At 46.2% G+C, this 20,892-nt stretch overlaps 1 protein-coding gene across 1 annotated transcript in view; it reads right to left on the bottom strand.

The window, feature by feature from the left end:
- Window positions 1-20,892, bottom strand: part of mbt (serine/threonine-protein kinase PAK mbt) — a 97,890-nt gene that overhangs the window by 52,222 nt on the left and 24,776 nt on the right. The window contains exons 2-4 of the mRNA XM_065455036.1: window positions 15,061-15,339; window positions 12,698-12,961; window positions 11,481-11,696 (exon numbers count right to left, since the gene is read on the bottom strand). Coding sequence (XP_065311108.1) covers window positions 11,481-11,696; window positions 12,698-12,961; window positions 15,061-15,270 — 690 coding nt within the window. The 5' untranslated portion in view covers window positions 15,271-15,339. The remainder of the gene's footprint in view (window positions 1-11,480; window positions 11,697-12,697; window positions 12,962-15,060; window positions 15,340-20,892) is intronic.

The following is a 20,892-nucleotide window of genomic DNA, read 5'->3' on the forward strand; positions in this document are numbered from 1 at the left end:
CACATCCGGGCAATGGAAGACTATGATATCAATGCACATGCCTGCATACACAGGCAATCAGAAGCAGCATGTCAGAAATTCAGCACGTAGTCAGCTACCGAGCTATTCACAAATTTTGTCTTCAGACGTGGCTTTACGTCAGTGTGGTGCAGCTTGCAGAGAAGCCGCTAATGAAGGCAAATTTTGCAGGCCTCAAACAAAATGCAGTATTGAAGGAAGTGCAAACTGAAAGTGCATAATCAAAATGCTTTTGTAAGTTTGCTTGGCACTGACAATTGTGCCAGGTTGCATTATGTTTTAAAGATTTCAGCACTGTTTCATGCCAGTATACAATTTGCTAACTCGTGTACGCCTTTATTCCCCCACCATCCCTTTTTAAGGGCCCCTCTCCAGGCCACACAGCAAACTTTAGATATATGCTGGAAGTTGTTATGTGTCCTCTAAGAAGCGTTCTGCTGCAAAAATTTTTCAAATCGGCTCATTAATAGCCGAGATAGAAATATTTCAGTGGCGCTAACCCATGATTTCAGGAGGAGAGCTCCACTGCCAAGCGAGACATCTCTTTTTAAAAATTTTAAAAATCGCCTGTGGCAGATACAATAATTCTTGTCCTCGAGCTGGATTATTCAAAGAGGCAGACATTACTCGCAGAAGAAATCAAAACACATATTCAACTAATTAACTTCTTAATTAATTAGTTCACGGCATGTACTAAAACATATGAATTGTAACTGGTGATTTTTCCAGATGTATCCACTTAATATGAATTTCTTGGATGACACCAGTTTCGAGATATTTCCTAAAGTGTCAGATGAAATATGTGGGCTTTCCAGTTACTTTTGTGCTTCAATGCATAAAAGAGCATCTTTTTTTTTTTAATTTAAGCGGCACAACAGTTTACGGTGAGTTTGATGGCGCATATCTCCAAACCTGTGTGATTCCGGAAATTCACTCTAGGTGAATACGCCTTGCAAACTCACTGGCTATAATTCATGAAGTGCTATATGTGACGTAAAGTAAGTAACTGAGCTGAGAATTAGTGAATTTTCTTAATTAGTAAGATATCTGTTTTGATTTCTGGTGCATGTGTCCACTTTTCTGAATAATACTGCTCAAGTACAAGTACAACAGGCAATATTTAAAAATTCTCGAAAACTTAAAAATAGGGGTGTGTGTATCTTGAATATCGCTGAATCAAACATTTATTGTTTGAATAATTCGATTTGCAAATCAAATATCTAATATTCAAATTTTCAAATATAGTTAAACCTCAATATAACGAAGTCTGTAAAATCGGTAATTTGCTTCGTTTTAATAAAATTCCGTTGTATCAAAATTCGACATATTATGCAAATAAGTGCAGTAGCCAATCGATTTTTCTTACAAGCAAAGGGGCCGCAGAATTTTTCGAATTATAAGGCCATTGAAAAAAGCAAACTTTAATGAGAAAACAATTCATTCTGATGAATTTGGGAGTTCCCAATGAATGATACAGTTTCATGCCACGTCAACGATATCTTCACATCGGCGTTATGAATAAAACGAAGCCAGCCACGCTTTCTCGTGCACTCTACCCCTGCGGCTGATAGCGTTGCCTGCACTGGGATGACGCTACTATGAAAAGCGCCGGCGGCGGAGAGCGAATGCTTCATCTGCCTTTCGCTCAAATAGGCCGCCACAACTCGAGATTAGGCTATCTCCCATACTAAGTTCACCGGAAGACCACTTACATGATGACACGCTGCCTCGGCATGCCCACTCTTTGCACATGAAGCAGATTACCTCTACAGTGCACACCACACGTACGCTTGCGGAGGCGTACAAGCTTGCGTGCGCGCAACCACACATGCGCAGGCAGTACGGCAGGGTTTGTACGTGTCAAAACGCAGCGCAGTCTCCGTAAACAGCTGTTCTCTTATCGCACACTCGGGCTGCCTCGCATCGGCACGCCTGGCTGCACAGCTACGGTGCAGTTAACTCAACTCTCAGTGAAGCAGATTTATATCATGCAAGAAAGTGCTTAATCTATCCTTATTGTGCTGATATAACAGCTCTAAAAATATAACAATTATGTTTATAGATATAGAAGCATTTTGAAACACTGTCAATAACAAAGTACGAAGTGGCGTCTATGAGTGAGCCCGGTGAATGCATGCTGTTATGCGCATGGAAGCACATCTTTGTGGATGCAAACCACCATTCTCCGCGAGGCGCGGCAGGAGCAAGCCCTGTAGACGCGAGCTTGCGCGCGTCCACAAGCGTACGTGTGGTCTGAGCTTAAAGCAGGGTGCGCGGTTTTATGTGCACTCAGCTGTGCTAACAACCATGCGCAGCCACAGCCAAGATGCACGCCAGAAATCGAGACATGCGCAAGCTTATCCCTAACTGGATGGATGGATGGGTGTTATGAGCGTCCCCTTTGGAACGGGGTGGTGCGTTGCCCCCCAAAGATTTTGTTATTTTATTGCCTAATGTCCTACCTATATTAAAAAAGAAAAAAAAAGAAAAGGAAAAAAAAAACCTACGATGAATTCCCATAATCGAAGTTTCTGAACCCCTATTGTGAACTGTTTTTGTATGCGTCCGTTTGTCGTTTCCCTACTTTTCTTCCACCTATCTTTCAAGTGCCTCTTACTGATCTCTCTACTGCAGACATGTTTACTTTCCCCCCTGCTCTCGCTGAACCCAAGGGCTTCAAGCATGCCAATGGTGCCTAAATCGACCGCTGGACATTCTCATAAAAAATGCTCCATCGTTTCCCTAGCTTTACCGCAGCAAGCACATGCTTCTTCTTCCTTCTTATATCTCGCTTTATAGGTGCGTGGTCTTCTGATCTCACTTCGAAAAGTAATGAGCTTCAATTTGAGTTATCACTAATTGTTTCTTTCCTGATTTCCTTTATTCCTCTTAAAGGGGGGACGCAGGAATCAGATCGCGAAAATCGAAGAAAAAAAAAAAATCGATTTTTGGCAACGACGCATTTCGGTATCCGCAACACCTAATCTATGTTGTATCAAAATGGTTCGACTGAAAACACACTAAAGGTGCCCGAAAAAATGAGTTTATTAGTGCGCAGGGCAAGAAAACAATTTTAAATCGCGTAAAATCATAGCAGTTCGCAGAGCCCTAACTTGCCTTTCCCGCCACTAAACGCTGCTGCCATCTTGGTATCGTTCAAAAGCTCGAAGTTCTGCCATTCCGTTTCTGAATTCTTCGGTAGTTGCCATCTTGTAACAAACACAAAAGAAGCACGGGTCTGCTAGAGGTGGTCACAACGGGCCCTGCAATAAAAGCGGGCCTCCGATTGGTTGCCGTGCTGAAAGGCGTCTCACCATTGGTTGCTGCTGCGGTAGTGGGCAAGCTGGCAACCGCAGCGGACCATAGTTGTCTGCTTTGCAAACCACGCCGGTGTCATTCTTGATTTGACACTCGCAGAATTTGGATTTCTGAAAGCTCCCAGGTCGGTGATGGATCGTCGCTCATTTGAAAAGAAATTTTGGACGAAACACACCTTCGGAAAACGGAAGCACAAGCCTCCTATGCGAGAAAAAGACTGCGGCAAGCAGGAGAAGCGGAGCACCCAATTGAACATGCGGATAACATGCCGCGTCATCTTGCACCATGCGATTCCAGCAGTGACGCCGACAATCGCCCTGTGCCATCGACACTGATAACCACGCCACCGGGAGCATGCCAACGGAGACTCTCACACCTGTGGGTACAGCCGCCAGAGTCAGCAACTGAGATCGTGTCGTAGGAGGTGATGTGGGTCGAAGGACACCATCGCCGGCAGAGACGGTGCACCCTGTTTTCGAGGCATCGTGTGACAGGGACAAAGCCTGCGAGTGAGCTCCAACCATCGACGAGCTACAGTATGGTGACTCAAGGTTCACCAGAGGAATCGTCGCCCGAATGTCACACGATTCAGATGCACCTCAAGCTGCGTTTCGTGTCAGCGGTGACGGCAGAAGCGCAGGCATGCAACGTTCGTGACTCCCTTCACGCAGTGTCCGCAACTGAGCGGAAGTTCAGTTTGATGGACCAGCAAGGCCAAGAACAAATTTCGGCTCCTTGTGACAGTGAGTTCATTATTGTGCAGGTTACCGCGATGAACTCTTTGATCGCTAAAACTCTGTGCCCAAGATGCCAACAGTGTTCTGTGGGTGTACACTGTGATACTAGGCTCGGTCTGGCAGTGAAAATGATGCTGTCATGCACTAGTGGCCCTATTGAGTCCCAGTGGTCCTCTCAAAGGAAGGAAAGTGCAAGGGTGTTTGATGTGGACATTTGCTCAATGCAAGCTGTTCAAGCAATAGGGAAAGGGCAGACAGCTCTGAACGATTTCTGAGCCACAATGAATGTGTCCTATCGTGGTTTACACCACAAAACATTCCAGGTCCACTTGAAGGGGCTGTTCAAGCTTGCTGCAGAGGAGGCTGCCAGCAACATTTTTATGGATGCTGCAGCTGCTCTGAAGAAGGTGTACAGCGAGATGGAGGTTGGCTTCACTAAAAATGTGATTATTGTTTATGATGGCACTTGGCTCATTTGCGGTCATGGCTCCCACATTGGGGTTGGATGCATAACAGAACCAGTTGGCTCTGGGCGAATGGAAGTGGAGGACGCATTGCAGCTTTTTGGCCATTCCTTGGCTAAGAACGACCTGTGACATACTGCAGTCATCTCCGATGGAGACAGCCGTGTTTCCCAGGTGTTACGAGACGAGCAGCCATACGGGTTTATAGCAGTCACAAGAGAAGACTGCATAAACCATGTGAAAAAAAGAATGGCCACTGGCCATTGCTCCACTGTGAGCAAGGCCAAGAAAGAAGAACCACTGGGTGCTGTTAGGAATGGCCTGCCAAGGTGGAAAAGTGCAAGTTACTTACGCCCGCTGCACGTGTTTCGATCCAAACGGGGTGATGGTGCACTTCAGAGAACTGCGGATAACCGGCAGCCACGCGGCGAGGGGTCAGCTCAGGGGAGTTCTCGAGGGGAGGTAATTGGCAGAACCTCCCCATGCGCTTTTCGAGACACGAGACAATGTGCAGCAGCATAGGGCGCTGTGCGAGATCCGCTCTGGAATTTAGAGACGCCGGCTGGGTTCGGGTGTGACCACTTGACTACGGGGACGCCAGACAATGGATACCACAACGACTGCGCTGCAAAGGTTGTCTGCCCTCGGGAGAGCACCGAAACCTGTGCAGCATGTGTGTGTGTAAAACCCCTACCCTCTTCTCACAAAGGCGACCACGAGAACTTTCTACGGTGACGTCAAACGATGACGTCGAACGGAGTGGTTACAAGCGGCTGTTGTCGGCTGCTAGGGTGTGCTCGTCGTCGTGCTCTGTGCTTGAAATGTACTCGTGAGCTGTGTGCTCGTTTGCTGTATTCGTCGTCTTGCGGGCTATATTTGGGAGTCACGCTAGACTGTAAATGTTTCCCATGTTCAAATGTAAATAATGTAAATAAATCCTGCTCGCCTAGTCCTGTCACCCCAAGTTCCTCAGATCGTCCGACAACTCCTACAACTGGTAACAGCAATGGGATCGTCCGACGAATCTATAAGTGCCAAAGGTGGGCTCACACAACAGTTGATAAAAAAGCTCACCAACTACTATAGCCTGGCTATCAGCAAGAACACTAACGACGTTGCTGCAATGCAGAAAGCTGTCATCGCCATGTATTATCACGTTGCATGTACTGACAGTGACCCCCACCATGAGCTGTGCCCCCTGGCCCTTTCAGCTGGTGTGAGCAGAGAGCAGCAGAAGCACACAAAGAAGCACTGCCTGCTCACAAATACTAATAGCTTATGAGCAGAGTTGCCCAAGCCATGCTGCCTTTGTATCAACATCTTTCAGAAGTCCACTTGCTGGAGCATTGCAAGGGTGGAAGGACCCAGAATGCAGCTGAAAGCTTGCACTCAGTTATTTGATCAACATTGTCAAAGGACGAGCATGCCTCACATTTTGCGGTAGAGACAGCAGCAAACGAGGCAGTCGTGAGATATAATTCAGGGAGCCAACGAGCTTACTCGGAAATGCGTGCTGCCTTTGGTGTACATCCTGGTGCCCTTGCCGTCCAGAGGGCTCAAGAAAAGGATAAACAACGCCTGAAGAAGGCATCCAAAGCCCACCAAACAAAGAGGCAAAGGTGTAAGACGATGCCTGACAGCAATGATTCAAAATATTACAGCCGTGGTGCTTTTTAATAAATTTGCAGTGCTTTTAAAACCTTGCAACCAGTTTTCTCAATTGCATCTTTTTTTTTTTTTTGTCAATCACCTTGTTCGTGGAAAGCATAGCACAACAATGGCTGGAACGATTTCGGTCCAGTTTGCTTTGCTGTGATCTATAAGCTGTGCTGTACTTAAAGACAGTCTTGAAATGTTTCTTTATCTTTCCATTATTTAATAATTTCACAATAACTACATGGCTCCACGCAGTGAAGCATAGTCATGTGCATGTTATGTTGAGCAAAAAAGTAGTGCACTAAAGAAAAATCGAACACTGTCTTGGTGTAGATTAGACATTTGGGCAAACATGCAAAGTACTCCCAACTCCCTATCGTGTTTCATTATTGTGCCAGGCTTTCCACAAGCAAGGAACATATAAATTCTTATAAAACAAAAACTAATGAAGATATCTTTATGAAAGTTTAGATTTGTCTCTTTATCGCAATGTGCAGTGTGTGTGCCAAATTTCAGCCCTTTCTGTCAAGAAACAAAAAGGTTAGTTTTGATCCCTTCTTCCTCCCTTAAGTAGTTACTTATGGCAGGTTTCGTTTCCATTGCCACCACCCATAAGATTATTTCAGCCTCTCTGACTTTCCGCTTGACATTCTTCGTTGCTGTGTTGCTCGCCCTACAAACCGCGTACTTGCTGGTAAGCTTCCTAGTTCTTTTCCTCCACTGTGATTCAATGTTTTTCCTGTACAGATAACTGAACACTCTCCCAGCCCATTTACTTTCTTCCATATTCCTCAGCCGTTCTTCATACTCAATTTTACTGCGAGCTTCCCTCACTTCAAAACTAGTCCAGCCCATATCACCCTGCACAGCTTCATTTGTAGTCTTCCCGTGAGCGGCCAATGCGAGGCGTCCCACTGACCTTTGGTTCCCATCGAGTCCTGATTGTACTCCTGATTTCAAGCAAACAACCGTATTTCCAAAAGTAAGTCCTGAACCATCACACCTTTCCACATACCCCGGAGCACCTCGTACCTATTGTATCCCCATAGCGCTCTGTGCTTCATTATGGCTGCATTTCTCTTCCCCTTTACTGTTATTGCTTTTTCCTGTGTTTCCATATATCGCCTTCATTTATCCATATACCAAGGCATTTATATTCTCTTATCCGAGGTATTTCCTGGCCCTGCATTGTCACTGTCTGTTTGCTGTTTTCATTGAATACCATTACACCTGAGTTCCTAACGCTAAATTTCAAACCTAAATTGTTGCCTTCCTGCCCACAGATATTAGCCAGGAGTTGCAAATCACTCTGCTTGTTAGCTAGCAACACAATGTCGTCCGCATAAAATAAACCTGGCGCTGCTGCTCTATTACTGTACCCGCCTGTTTGTATGAGAGATTGAACCTGACATTACTTCCTTCTAGCACCCTCTCCATCCTCACCATGTACATCATAAACAGCAGCGGGGATAAATGGCACCCCTGCCACAGTCCCTTGTTGATATCAACTTTCTCCTTGCTCCTCATTCCTTCCCATTCAACGCAAACAGTATTTTCTAGGTAAATCTCTCTCAAAAGTTGTAGATATCATCGCCTAAGCCTTCCCTTTCCAGAATATCCCACAAAATGTTGCAGTCTACATTGTCATATGCTTCTGTAAGGTCTAAAAAGGCCACTTATAACGGACTCCTTTCAACACTTGATACAGTAAAAGCTCGTTAATTCGAACCGCAAGGGGAAGCCGCTTCAGTTCGAATTAACGAAAGTTCGAACTAACGAAAGTGAAGTAGAGCAACAGTACACTGCGATTTGGAAGCAGTAGGGCATGTCAGAAATTTGGCGTGTCAGAAAGTGATGGCGTGTGCCGCGGGCACACGCCATCTTCAAGTCGAAGCTCTGGGTCCGACTGTGCCACACCACCGATGTCCACCAAAACGAACGTTAGCCGAGGCTTAACACTATCACAATGATTCGCGATGGCCGATACCTCCTAAGCTGAAAACAGAGGTGCACAACCGATGAAGACTGCCGAGACAAAGACGCTGAACATGTGAAGGTGGCGAAGGCCCTGATTCGTTGGTTCTTGATTGCAAGCGCAGCTGCGACGTACTTGATTCGCTGTGTTTTGGCGCTTGCCGTGCCATCTCTGCACAACATTAGCAGCTGTACAAGATTTGCAAAGCCTCCGAGACTCGCAACGGGCAAGAAGTCTTGGAGGTTACGTAGAACGGAGAGGCGGCAGCCGCCACTGCCTTCTGGCTGACTCCGCGTCGGTTAGATTTTTTTCCCATTTTGCCTTCTCTCGCCGTTCTCTCCGTTTCGGAGGCAATGCAGCCTTGTGTGTAGGCAGTAGGCGCTTTTCTCTGGCCGTGTGCCAGGTGAGCGTAGTTCGAATTATCCGTGAGGGAACCTTCTCGCGTTCGAATTAACGGACTTTTTTATACACAGACTTCTGTGGAGCTAGGCCGGACCAAATCGTACAGTTCGAATTATCCATAAATTCGAATTATTGAAGTTCGAATTAACGAGCTTTCACTGTATTTCAATACACTGAGTAAGGACAAATAAGTTATCACCTAAATGCCTACTTATTCTGAAGCCATTCTGCAGTTCTCCCAAAATGCCATTAACGTATCCTCTGCCCATGCTTGAAGCTTTAACTTAATTGCCTGCATTGCTAACCTGTATATTACCAATATAATGGTCAATGGTCTATACAAGTGAATTCTATCTTTCTTCTCCTTACCTTTATAAATTACATTTATTCTACCTTGTCGCTAACTGTCTGGTATTCATCTATCTTTTATACTTTTTCTACTGCTTTCAACAAAGCTTCCTCACCTTTTGGTCCTAGTTCATTAATCAGCCTAGCAGGAACCTCGTCGACCGCTGTGGCTGTGTGCTTAGCAATTTTCTCTTCGGCTTTCTTCCAGTTGAAATTTGTCAGCACCAACTCCTTTTCCATCTGGTTCTCTTTCATGCTCTTTGTTTCTTCAAATACAACCTTGTCACTGCCTCGGAAAGATTCGGCTGCTACTTTTTCGGATGCAATTTAATGCCACGTCCCCTTTCAGTTTGTTTTCATCTTCGTCTAGGATATGTTGCTGTATTGTTGCCGACTTTCTGCCTAATAATTTTTTGTGGTTCCAAAATATCCTGGGTGCGGCCTTCTTTTTCTCACATATTTCTGACAACCAACGTTCACTTTCACCTTTTATTTTTGCTTGCACCGCTATTTGAACCATAGATTTTTTTCTCCCGGTTTATTTCCCATTTTCTGACTACTTCATCCTGTGGCAACTGCGCTTTTTTTTTGCCTGCCTGTGCTCTTGGGATGCTTCCTGTCGTTTGCAGCGATCGCTTCTCATATTTCCCTGTTCCACCAGCTTTTAGGTTTCTTTTTTCCGTTCCAATGAACATGTTGCTTCTCTTTCCTTACTTCTGTTGTTATTACACTTAGAAGCTGACTATATTCCCAGTAGTTGCTTGGCCATTTGCGAAGTTTTTCCTCGACTCTTGTGACTATATTTGTTGTTTGTTCAGTGTTCAAATTTGGACAGGCCATTTTGCACTCTTTGCTCTTTTTCCCAATTGCATATCTCATGTTCAAGATGATGTGTTTATGGTCACTAACTATGCTGCTGTAAGCCTCCTCGTCAATGACCACTTCTCTGAACTTATCATGAATTCCTTCTGCCATGAGACTGTAATCAATAGATGATTACCGGTTTCCCACTTCCCATGCAGTCTGCCCATCACATTTAGGCCCTGTATTCACAATAATGAGATTATGTTGCTCACAAAGATATAGCATTGACTTCCCGTTGTTGTTGGTATAGCCATCTCTAGATCCCGTATGTGGGCATTCATGTCACCTAATCGGATAATTTTTTCATCATTCCCAAAACCCTTAATATCAGCACATAGGCATTTCACTAAACTCCCCCATCCCCACCCTGCCCCCTCGCGTACGCTTGATCACACTACCGCCATCTTGCTCCTTCCCCCTCTTTCCCTTTGCTTGCACGGGAAGGCAGCACTCGTGAAGCCACCATCTTTCTTGTCTTGCCCTCGCACACTTTCACTCCCACCTAAACCACACAGCGTGCGAGGCGCGATAGGATCTTATTGCACTTGGACTTTATAAGGAACATGATGCGGCTCACCTGGGCGGTCGCTTTTGTTGCGCGGAGCATGATTTGAGAGGTGTGTCTGCAAGCAGCCGCTCGTAATTCAATCATCTGACTATCTACGTCCGCGAAAGTTTCAATTTATTACTAGTTTTAGTTGGGCATCCACTTGAGCTCTGCATAAGCAGGAGACCTGCGGAGGCGACAAAGCGCACTACGCAGGAGCATGCACGGCCTCTTGTGTGCGCCCACAGCTTTTCAAAAGCTGTGTAGCGTACAATGGGGGCTCTGTGCGTTTTGAGGGATGTTCGCCTGTGTCCATGAGATCACATTTTTCGATATGGCTTTTGCCGAAGATATGACTCCAACTTGTGGTTTGACTTCATGGTGGCTGATATTGGCTACACAGATTCAGAAGCTGGCTTATGGCAGTGCTGAGTAGCACACTACCGGCTCCTGCATGTGCAAGTCAGCAATCCCCTTCTCAACTTGTGCGTCCAGTCAACTATTTCCGTTTTGTGCACACCTGCTTCACTACATGCGTACGACCTCACGTGCCATGTACGTGGGTGGTTGCGGCCCCCAACTAAAGCTGTCAATTGTCTCGGCAGTCCTTTTGCGGTGGCAGTGAAATTTAGTTATATTAAACGCACATACAAACACACTTCGTTATATTGAGGTTTTCGAAATACATGGTGTTCTATGGGAAAGAGGTTACAAAAAGTAAATTACTTCATTATATAGAGAATTTCGTTATATTGAAGTTCGTTATATCAAGATTTAACTGTATTCTATATAATTCGATATGGAGATCTGCGCAATGCTGTATGTTGTGTGCACCGCGGAGCCCCTTGTGCTTGATTCTGCCCAAGCGAGCGTTTCACTTCATTTCTGGTGCAAAAGGAGCACCAAGCATGCCACAGACGGGCCTGCTCCTGCTGCCGCGGTAGTGGACTTGCGAGAACTCCCCAATGTCAGCACAATGTAAGATCACACACACCGCGTGCAAACACCATGCAAACTTGTTGCGACTCCCTAGATTTCAGAATCTTTGACAGGTCGCAAATGACGCACCAAACCTGACAATAAAACTGCACGGATGGCACCTGATCATTACCATCGGCGCTGATTTTTGCCAAGACAAACGTACAGCTCACCTGTGAAGGGTAGCCCTGGGCATGGGTTGGTAACGATGGGCTATCGGGAGCCTCCTGCGAGTCACCCGGCCTGTGCATGCCCTGGCTTTGTGTGTCCTGCTGAGGGTGATCCTGTGTATGACCCTGCTGCGGGTGCATGTAGCCCGGGGCATATGCATTAGGGTGGCCCTGGAGGTGGTCGGGTGGTACACGACCCCCTCCTATCGGATGCTGAGTCTGTGTGGCAATAGCAAATAATTTGCAATGAGAGGACAGTGACCTGTACACATCGACAGCTGCTTAACATAAGATCTCACCTATAATAATGGGGAGCAATTGTAAGGTGTAATGAACAAAACAAAAAATTGTCATCGCTTAGTGACAGTGAAAAAGCAATATCACTCGCAGAGAAGTTAATAAGTAATCATACTCTTTAATAGACAAGCTTGCACCAAGGAAGCAAAGTAACTCCTAATGACAATGCTAGTGGTGAGCACACTTAGAGGTCGTTGTACTTGACCATGCTAGTCATGTCTGTCCGGTACTTACACACATGTCACTGTATATTCTAGAGTAAGCACTGTTGCTCGCACTGATTCGAGATTGAAAGGCACTATTTGCATGGCATACGCAATCTAATGACATCTCTTCGCTGTAGTATTGGCAACAACGTACAAGAAATTTGAGATACAGCAAGCACATCTCATGTCAAGTGCTCACAGCAATAATTAGGCATAAAGCAGCCATGGACAAAAAGTGAAATACGCCATGCATGGTAAAATGATAGCTGTGATGTTTGGAGACAGGGAGGTGGTAGTATGAATTAAAAGGGCAATTATGGGTGGACATGGGTGGTTCTATAATTAAGGTTAAGAGGAATTTGGCAGGTTATATAATGCGTGCAGCAGATAACCAATAGTCTGTTAGAATAACAGGATGGGTGCCTAGGGGGAAGGAATGCAGTCGAGTGTGGAACATAATTAGTTGGTATGATGATTGTGTAGCACAAAGTTTCATGATGAATCAATTCCAACTAGGCCGTCTTGCAGTTATGCCTGGTATGATGAGACGAGGAAACTTGCAGGATATAAATGGCTGACGCAAAACGAGTAAACGAAGACTGCTGGGAGTAACTAGCTCTTGTCCTTCAAAGGGCATAAATTGGATTATAATAATGACTAGAGAGGGCTAAAAGGTGCAGGAGAAAGAGAGAGACGGAAAGGACAGCAAAGTCTCACCTGTGGGTGCTGGCCCCGAAGTGGCTGCTGCCCCTGGTAGTGTGCATATGGAGGCAGTGTGTAGCCCTGAGATGCTGGGCTGCTTTCTGGGAATGTGTCGTGTTCAGGAACAGGTGGTGGAAGCCGACTCATGTCTCGATGGATCATGGGGGGGCTCTCCTTACGGAGAGAGTTGGAACGTGTCACCGAAACGGGCCCGCCTGGGCGCGATGGACCTCTGCCAATGGGACTTGTGCTGCCGGGAGTGCCACCTCTCACGATAGTCTGCATGGACAGACATAGTCTCACAACTTAAAGGGGTCCTGAACCATCGCTTGGGCTTGGTGAAAGAACACAGTCCGTGGCATACGCTGTTGTGAACATCACAGCCAAATTTTGCAGTCCTACGCAGTGCAACGTAGAGCACGCAAGCGGAGTGCAAAGTCACCTTTTTCTCAAACAGAAGCCTGCTTACCACTTTTCTTCAGGACACTTTATTTTGTAATATAGCAGATTCCCACATGTGGCTGCTATTCCCCAATAGCCGACATAGATCAAGAAGGGTGTTTGCATCAGTGCGCTTCCTACTACTGTTACTGTGTATATATATTGATGCCATTTAATAAACAGGCTCAAGTATGTGAAAATCTGCTTTCAAATTTCAATAAAAGTTACGCGCTTCTGTAAGAAGCCAACTACCGTCCGCTCATGCTCGGCCACAGCCGCCCACATAGCAAGGAAACATTGGCCACCCTTCTTAGTGTTGTAGCTGTCAGGTCTCGCTTATTCCAACTACTTGATGAAAAAAAGAGCGCTACGAAGACGAGGACGAAAGAACAACATGTACGACAGACAAGGCGCTACTTCCAACTAAATGTTTTTTGAAGAAACAGAACTTTAAATAGATGCAACCAAGAATGGCCCATCGTGACATCACGACCTCCCTATCTCTTCAGAAAAGCTATCTCTTTTTCGGTAAGCGTCACTGAAGGGCAACTGAAGGGTCTTCATAGCGCTTTTTTTCATCAAGTATGCATAACCAACTCGCCCACATCAAGCTTCTGCTGCTTATTTCAACTAGTTTTGAGCACTCAATTGGCCTCGAACCACGCGAAGCTTAGGTCAGACCAGACGCATGATGGCCAGGGCAAGCTCACTCCTATCTGCTCCTGGTTATGCCGTGGCAGACTTTACTTTGTTTTGAGTTATTGGTAGTGCTTCAAAATATGCAAGTTGGATGTGGCTACTATCCATCAGCCAAGCTGGTGCAGGAAGCTGGTCCACACCATGTGGTACAGCCAGACTGGAGCATATAAGTGCAAGCACGCACTCAAGCCCTGTCCTGCACAGAGCAAAAGCTACGCATACGCACTACAGTTGCATGTAGATGCAGCCTGCTACGTAGCATACGGTCGGCGCGGGGTACACAGTCGCCACCAGGTACCGTAGCAGGATGGCTGAGTGAACTGCAGCCGCGTTTGGACCACCGTGTTTGGCTACATTTGGCTAAAGCCCCTTTATTCTGTTACGTTTGGTGTGTCGTAGGCAACAAAATCTGAAGTAGTGACGTTTACTTGAACATTCAAAATAAAATTTGAACTGCGAGCCATGATGACGTTCAGTAGGCGAAGCATTGTAAGCATGTCCCACTCTGCCGTAGCCTTCACAGTGCAAGGCATTGAAGGAGGAACAGGAGCACAGCAAACGGGATCATATGTGGCCCTTTGATTTCCAATAACTCCACTTCTTCTGAATGCATTGATGTACTTTTTGCAGCAAAGTATTTTTGAAATAACCTATTTAAACTTCCAATGCATTTCTGGGCTACAATAGAAAATGGTTCAGGGCCACTTTAAGGCCTCCTGAACAGCCCAACACATACTTGCTTTTGCAAGACATCCACTCAATGCCTCTCTCTTAAGAAGGGACTACATACAAGATACCCATTGGACTATTCGACCTGTGCATGCCTTAGCCATCTACCACCTGTGGATCTGAGGTCCACACCTATACATCACTACTGGACATCACTACAGCACCAGCTCTGCCTTATGGGAACCACCTCACGATTCCACCATTTATAGGCAGCAGTTTTATTACAGAATCTTCCAAAGAGAACAAGAGAATGAACCCAATGGTAATAATATGTACAGATAAAGAAGAGTTATTTATAATGCTCACAACACACACACACACCTACATATATACAAGATGCCCCACCTGTCTTATGCAACAGGAAAAGCTGTCAAATAAAGAGAAAGTGCAACAGGTTGTTCTTGCCTTATAAAACAATTGCTGATATATTTGACCAACCTTTAGAGCCCTTTCAAGAAGGTTTAAAAAGGCCCTACCTTCTGGAGCATGCAGAAACAGGTATGACTCACATGCAGCTTCATGTCCAGTATTTCGGTAGGGGTTATGTTTGAAGGGTCGATGATTGGCTTGGGCCGGTCTTGGCCTGCGCCAATGAGGCTAGCCCACTGTGGTGGCAGTCCAACGAAGCGGCCCTCCCGCCGGTCAAAACCAGTGTGCACACGATGTTCGAAGTTACTTGGTGCCGAGATTATCGGCTTCTTCTTCTTCTTGGCGAACATCCTGGGAGCCGGTTGTTCTTCAACCTTTTGCGAGCCCAGGTAGTTCACCCGCTGCTGTTGATGATCTCACTGCACAGCAAGCACACAATTGCAACGTGGCATTTGTAATAACTGTTGAAGTTTAAATCAAGGGGTTTAACATCCCAAAGCTTCACAGTGGGCTACAAAGGATGCCATAGTGGAGAGTTCTAGATCGCTTTTGATCACCTCAAGTTCTTTAACCCCTTAACTGCAGTGACAAATTCTGAGAAAACTTTTAGAAGTGCAAAAGGAACTGGCAAAGGTCCTTACGTATTACTTTCTTGTCAAAATTACAAGAAATGGAAGACATACACATGTCCAAAAATTGCCAAAATTTCTTGATGAGTGAACTCGTCATCGGCACCATAGGACACTTGTTGTGATGGTGAGTTATCTTGTCATCAGCAGATAAGTGGTTAATGTGAGACTAATTGGTGGTACACAAGCATTTCTGCATTTCGCGCACATTCGAATGCAGCTGCTGTGGCTGGGAATCGAACCCAGTACACCACAGTAGAAGGCTATAGGCGATTCTGACCAAATGGAATGAGTGTCCTCGCATTACAACTGTCAGAATGCGGTCACTGCAGCTAGGATTCCCTCCTGCAACTGTGTGTTCGGAAGCAGAAGGACAAACAACATTGTGAAGGAAAAAAAAAAAGCTGCTCTATCAATCAAGAGGACCATTTTGAATGGCAGGCAGCTGTCGATAGTCATGGCAGCCCAAATCCAAAAGCCGAATTGCTAGCCATCAGTGGCCTACTCTTGCTCTCTGGTTAGTGGTCCTACAAGTACTAGCAAAGATATGAATTTGCCAGTGTTGCTTTGCATTATGCTTAACTGTATGTATTACAGGAGAGCGATTTGCCGAGTTGGATGACATCCTTAGAGCATAACAGCACCAGAAAATGGATAGTGAACAAGAAAGCAAACAAAGCACCAGCACTTTGTGTTTGCTTCATGCTAAAGGAATGTTGCAACATCGACCTTGCCCCAGCATTTCACCAAGTTGTATTCTTAGTTAGAGAGCATTTTCGACAAAATGGGGGAGGGGGGAATGGGTGGTGCAGCAACTACAGCAGTGGCAATGAGTCTGTAACTTCTGCTTCTAATTACGGCGTCCCTTGTTTTCTTGCTGTCCCTGCTGCTGCTTCCATACCTCCAAAGAAGAATGGGACATCCAACTAAGCAGCACTTGCACTCTTGTGATAGTGGCTTGCTGGTCTGTCAGCCTCTAGGTTCCTGGGCCATACATAATATGATGGTCGCAGCTACTGCACCGAAGAGTTGGGAGCAGGGGGAAGAGATGCGGCGGGCGCCTTGGTGGGGCGTTTGTTTGTACGCCCTGCAAACGAACAGCCCCAGGGGTGGAGGAAAGGGAGAATAGGATAGAGGGAATAGCGGTGGAGGCCTTTATCGCAGCCTGCCAGAGCTCTCGTGCCGATCCCCGATAAGTACTGCCGGCTGTATTTATCATTACTATTTTCTTTTGTTTCGTTCGTTCTTCTAGGCCCTCAGCGCTGTGTACGTGCTCCCGCAACGCGCAGAAAGAAGCGCGCGCTGACGCGAACACCGCCGCTGCGCCAGCGGGAGCCGCATTCCATAAGGCGTAGTCGCCATAGCATTTTTTTTTTCCCCCCGTTTGCGCGCTTGTGTTTATGCTCACCTCGCGCAGCTTCTCTTTCTAGGAGTTGCTGAAAGCGCGTCGGAGTCGCCGCCGTTGGCGAGTGGTTTTTCTCTCTCTCGCTCCCCTTTTAAATAAAAAAAAAAAACGCCCACGCTCAACGGCTCGGTGCACAGGCACGCGCAGCCGATCACCAAGCAAACGAGCTGCCGTGTTTTTTGCGATTTAGTAAGCCCCCTCTCTTTTTTCTAAACACGAAATATTTAGCGAGTTACCACCACTTCCGTATCTGGCAAGCTGCTAGCCACTCTCGTGGCCGATCCCGGAGATAAGAGAGGTTTAGATTAGGGGACGCAAGCGGCTTGCGTCCCCCTAATCTAACTCTAGTGCCGCCTTTTTAAAAACGTTGACCGATGTGCTACTGGATTTTCCTTTGACCACTGGTCACCGTGATGTGCGCGTGTGTGTGCGTGCGTGTTATTGCAATAGCAATTATATGAACACTCCAGTGTAGTCACCGTGATGTTCTTTTTCTGATTGCAGGGTCCTGAATATATATAAAAAAATAAAGGATTTGGCATTCAGCGCTGCACTATTCTTGCTCAAATTTTGCAGAACGATCGCATTTTGTTGTCTGCTTCAGTTAGTATAACCAGAGTCCTTCCATGTTTTTCTGGTCACGAAACTCCGCCGTCACTCTATGGGAGAGGTTCATATACTGCCCAAAGGTGCCGCGACGCGGCGCCACTGTGCCACAGAGGGCATCGTTCGCGTACCGAAATGCGTGCGCAGTGCGAGGCGAGCTGACTGATCGGGTGCGTTCTGTGCGTGTGCTGTGCTATTTTTCGAGTGTTGGGCTGTTTGGTTGAAGTGGTGGGGTGGGACAACGATGCCGAACACGTGTTGCGTGCCTGGGTGCCGTTCCGGCAACAAGGGCACGACTGAAAACGTGTCGTTGTTCTGTTTACCAAATAACAAGGATCAGCGCGAGAAATGGAAGCGGGCCATACCGCGGCAGGGAAGTGGCGGTTTTAATTTCGAATCGAAGTATACACGTGTGTGCGCGAAACACTTTGACGCCTCGGACATCGTCACAGCAAAGGGGCGAGCTTCATGTCCAGCAGGGGGTGGTAGGAAACCAACCAGTTGAAGTGGTACCAGTTAAAGGGACGCAGTAGGTATCACGATTATCGTGTAAAGGTGACCACTTACAAAAAATTGCGATGCTGATGATGAAGGAGAATAAGGGTGTTGTGAGATCTGATCAGGGCATTGATGACAAAACACATTTGCTTTATGCTTTGTTGCAACCTCAATTTGTGTTATACCAGGATAGAGTAGTTCACAGCAATAGCGCCCTTACCCCGACCATCTATGAAAGGTATAGCATTAGAATTCCTTTAAATGCAAGTGTTAAAACAGAATAATATGCATTGTTTTATTTTCCATTGTCCTTTAGTCTTGGCTATTGGTGGGCTACGATTCTTCAATTGCATGTACTTTTAAGTCTATAAGCTGCTATGAGTAAGAAGGTTATTAGCACACTGTTAGCTACATTTGTATTGTGATTTGCTGAGCAAGTTTTGTTTGCATGTTTAAGTAACAGCTGAAGAAGTAGAAAGGTGGTATCTCTAACAAGCCATTTAAAAAAATTGCTGTATTTGTGATGTGGCTACTTGTGTTCGTTGAGCAGCGTGAATAAGTGCTGAGCTTACTGACGCTTCTAAACGACTGCTTGCTAAGGCAATTGCCTAATTACAGCTAGTTTCAACTGTGCAGGTCCTAACACTTCAGGTTCGCCTTAATCCGTTGTTAAAAGCCGCACCGAAGACATTTAGCAGCGAAGTTCGTCTTGCATTAATTCTACCTAAATCTTATTCAGAAATGGCATCGCTTCGCAAGAAATCTTAAGCGCATGGAGCAGCTCAGTTCCCTTTTCTTTGTCATTAAGTATTCTACGGTAGCAGCCCTTTGCAATAGCAATTTCATTCTTTTGATCTCGTTATAAGATTCTGCCCACAGAGTCCTTCTCTGCCACAGTTTAACAGAAACTGAACAGCTGTGCTCGGCGAACAATCTGGCGCTATGCGCAACGGAGAATTGGCGCTTACTCATCTGGTGGGACCACTGGCGTTTTGTTGCGAATGCGCGGTGTTTAATTTAAGGCCAGTATTAAAAAGCGGAGCCCACCGAAGCGTTGAGGCGAACGGTGATTACGAAGCAATCCGGACCGAGACCGCCCGGCCGTGTACAGCGGACGCATTTCGACGGGGGCGAAATGCAAAACACCCGTTTATTTAAATTTAGGTGCATTTTAAAGGATCCCAGGTGATCAAAACTAATCCCGAGTCCCCCACTACGGCGTGCCTCATAATCGTATCGCGGTTCTGGCTCTTAAAATTCCAGATCTTTTTTTTTTCGGTCTGAGACCGCCGCAAGCTCCATGTTATGAGCGGCTTTTTTTTTTTTTCGTCCCGTGCGCTCATATCATCGCAGAAGACACGCTCAGGCAGTAATTTAATTATATTCAATGTTAAAAATAGTTACGTGAGAGTAAAGCGATCGTTGAGGAAGTTGAGAAAGCTAGAATACCGAGGCTGCTCCACACACAACCACAGCGGTAGCGGCGTTCGCATGCCCTCTCATGCACGGTTGCGCCTCTAGCGGCGGGCGCTGGCGCTATATGAAACTGAGGCGGCAGTTTCGTGACCAGAAAAAACATGGAAGGACTCTGGTATAACATTTGGCGCGATTAGTCGCCTGTTTTCTTAAGACAAAAAAATGAGAAACTGTTTTCGCTTATGGGAAAAAATGGCGTCTGAAAAGCCTGCCCTGGCACAGACTTGTGTCGCCGCTTGCCGGCAGCAGCAGGAAGGAGTTGTGCACATAACTTGAGGCAAAGTTTTAAAAATGAAAGGCACTCTGGACGCGAGTTGAACCTAATGCATAATGTTGGCACTGGCCTAGAGTTACTCAGGCTATTGTTTATTTTACCCTTAACTAACAGATTGTAGTTGTGTTTCATAATGAATTTTTAAGTGTTGGCTACAGACCCCAAATGTGATACGCAAAGTTGTAGAGCACCTTGAGAAACCTCTCAATAAATTGTTTCCAACACGATATATCTCACGTGGTCCTTTTCTCCGCGTTCCACAGAAAGCCCGCCAAACATGAAAAAATACCACGTGACGGGGCGCTTGCGCACTGTTATTGCGCTGCTCTCAAGCATGTGATGGATGAACGAGGACGGCTGCAGCGAGACTGGCCGGCGACAGAGCATTATGCCAGGTGTGGGTATCTGGGCATGCGGCTCTTATCGCACGACGGGGCAAATGCGTGCTGCTGCTAGCCGAGCGTTGCCGACCTTATTCAGCCATCGCACGCCCGAGAGCAGCACAATAACAGTGCGCAACGCCCCGTCACGTGGTATTTTTTCATATTCCACGGACTTTCTTTGGAACGAGGAAAAAAAGGACCACCTGAGATATATCGTGTTGGAAACAATTTATTGAGGGGTTTCTCAAGGTACTCTACAACTTTGCCTATCACACTTGGGGTCTGCAGCCCATACTTAAAAGTTCATTAATTAAACACAACTAATCCCTTAATTAAGGGCGAAATGAAAAAAAAATAGCCTGAGTAACTCTAGGCCAGTGCCAACATTATGCATTCGGTTCGATTCGCGTCCGGGGTGCCTTTCATATTTAAAACTTTGGCTCAAGTTACGTAGGACAACCTGTAGATAACGTAAATGTTTCCGCCAGCGGGATTCGATCCTGGTCCCGCCAGCACAGAAGCCCGCTAGTAAGCCAATGTGCCACACAGGCATGCGTCAAGAGGCAGAATAGCCAGCGCGTGTTTTGAACGCCGACGGTTTCCCTTCGGGCTCACCTCGTAGTACACCGTCGATGCGCGACTCGTGCAACACCAGCGGAGGCGCCTTTCATCCCGCCAGTGTTGTCAGACGTTTAGTAGTT

The sequence above is a fragment of the Dermacentor albipictus genome, chromosome 7 (assembly GCF_038994185.2).
Source record: "Dermacentor albipictus isolate Rhodes 1998 colony chromosome 7, USDA_Dalb.pri_finalv2, whole genome shotgun sequence".
Lineage (NCBI taxonomy): Eukaryota > Metazoa > Arthropoda > Arachnida > Ixodida > Ixodidae > Dermacentor > Dermacentor albipictus.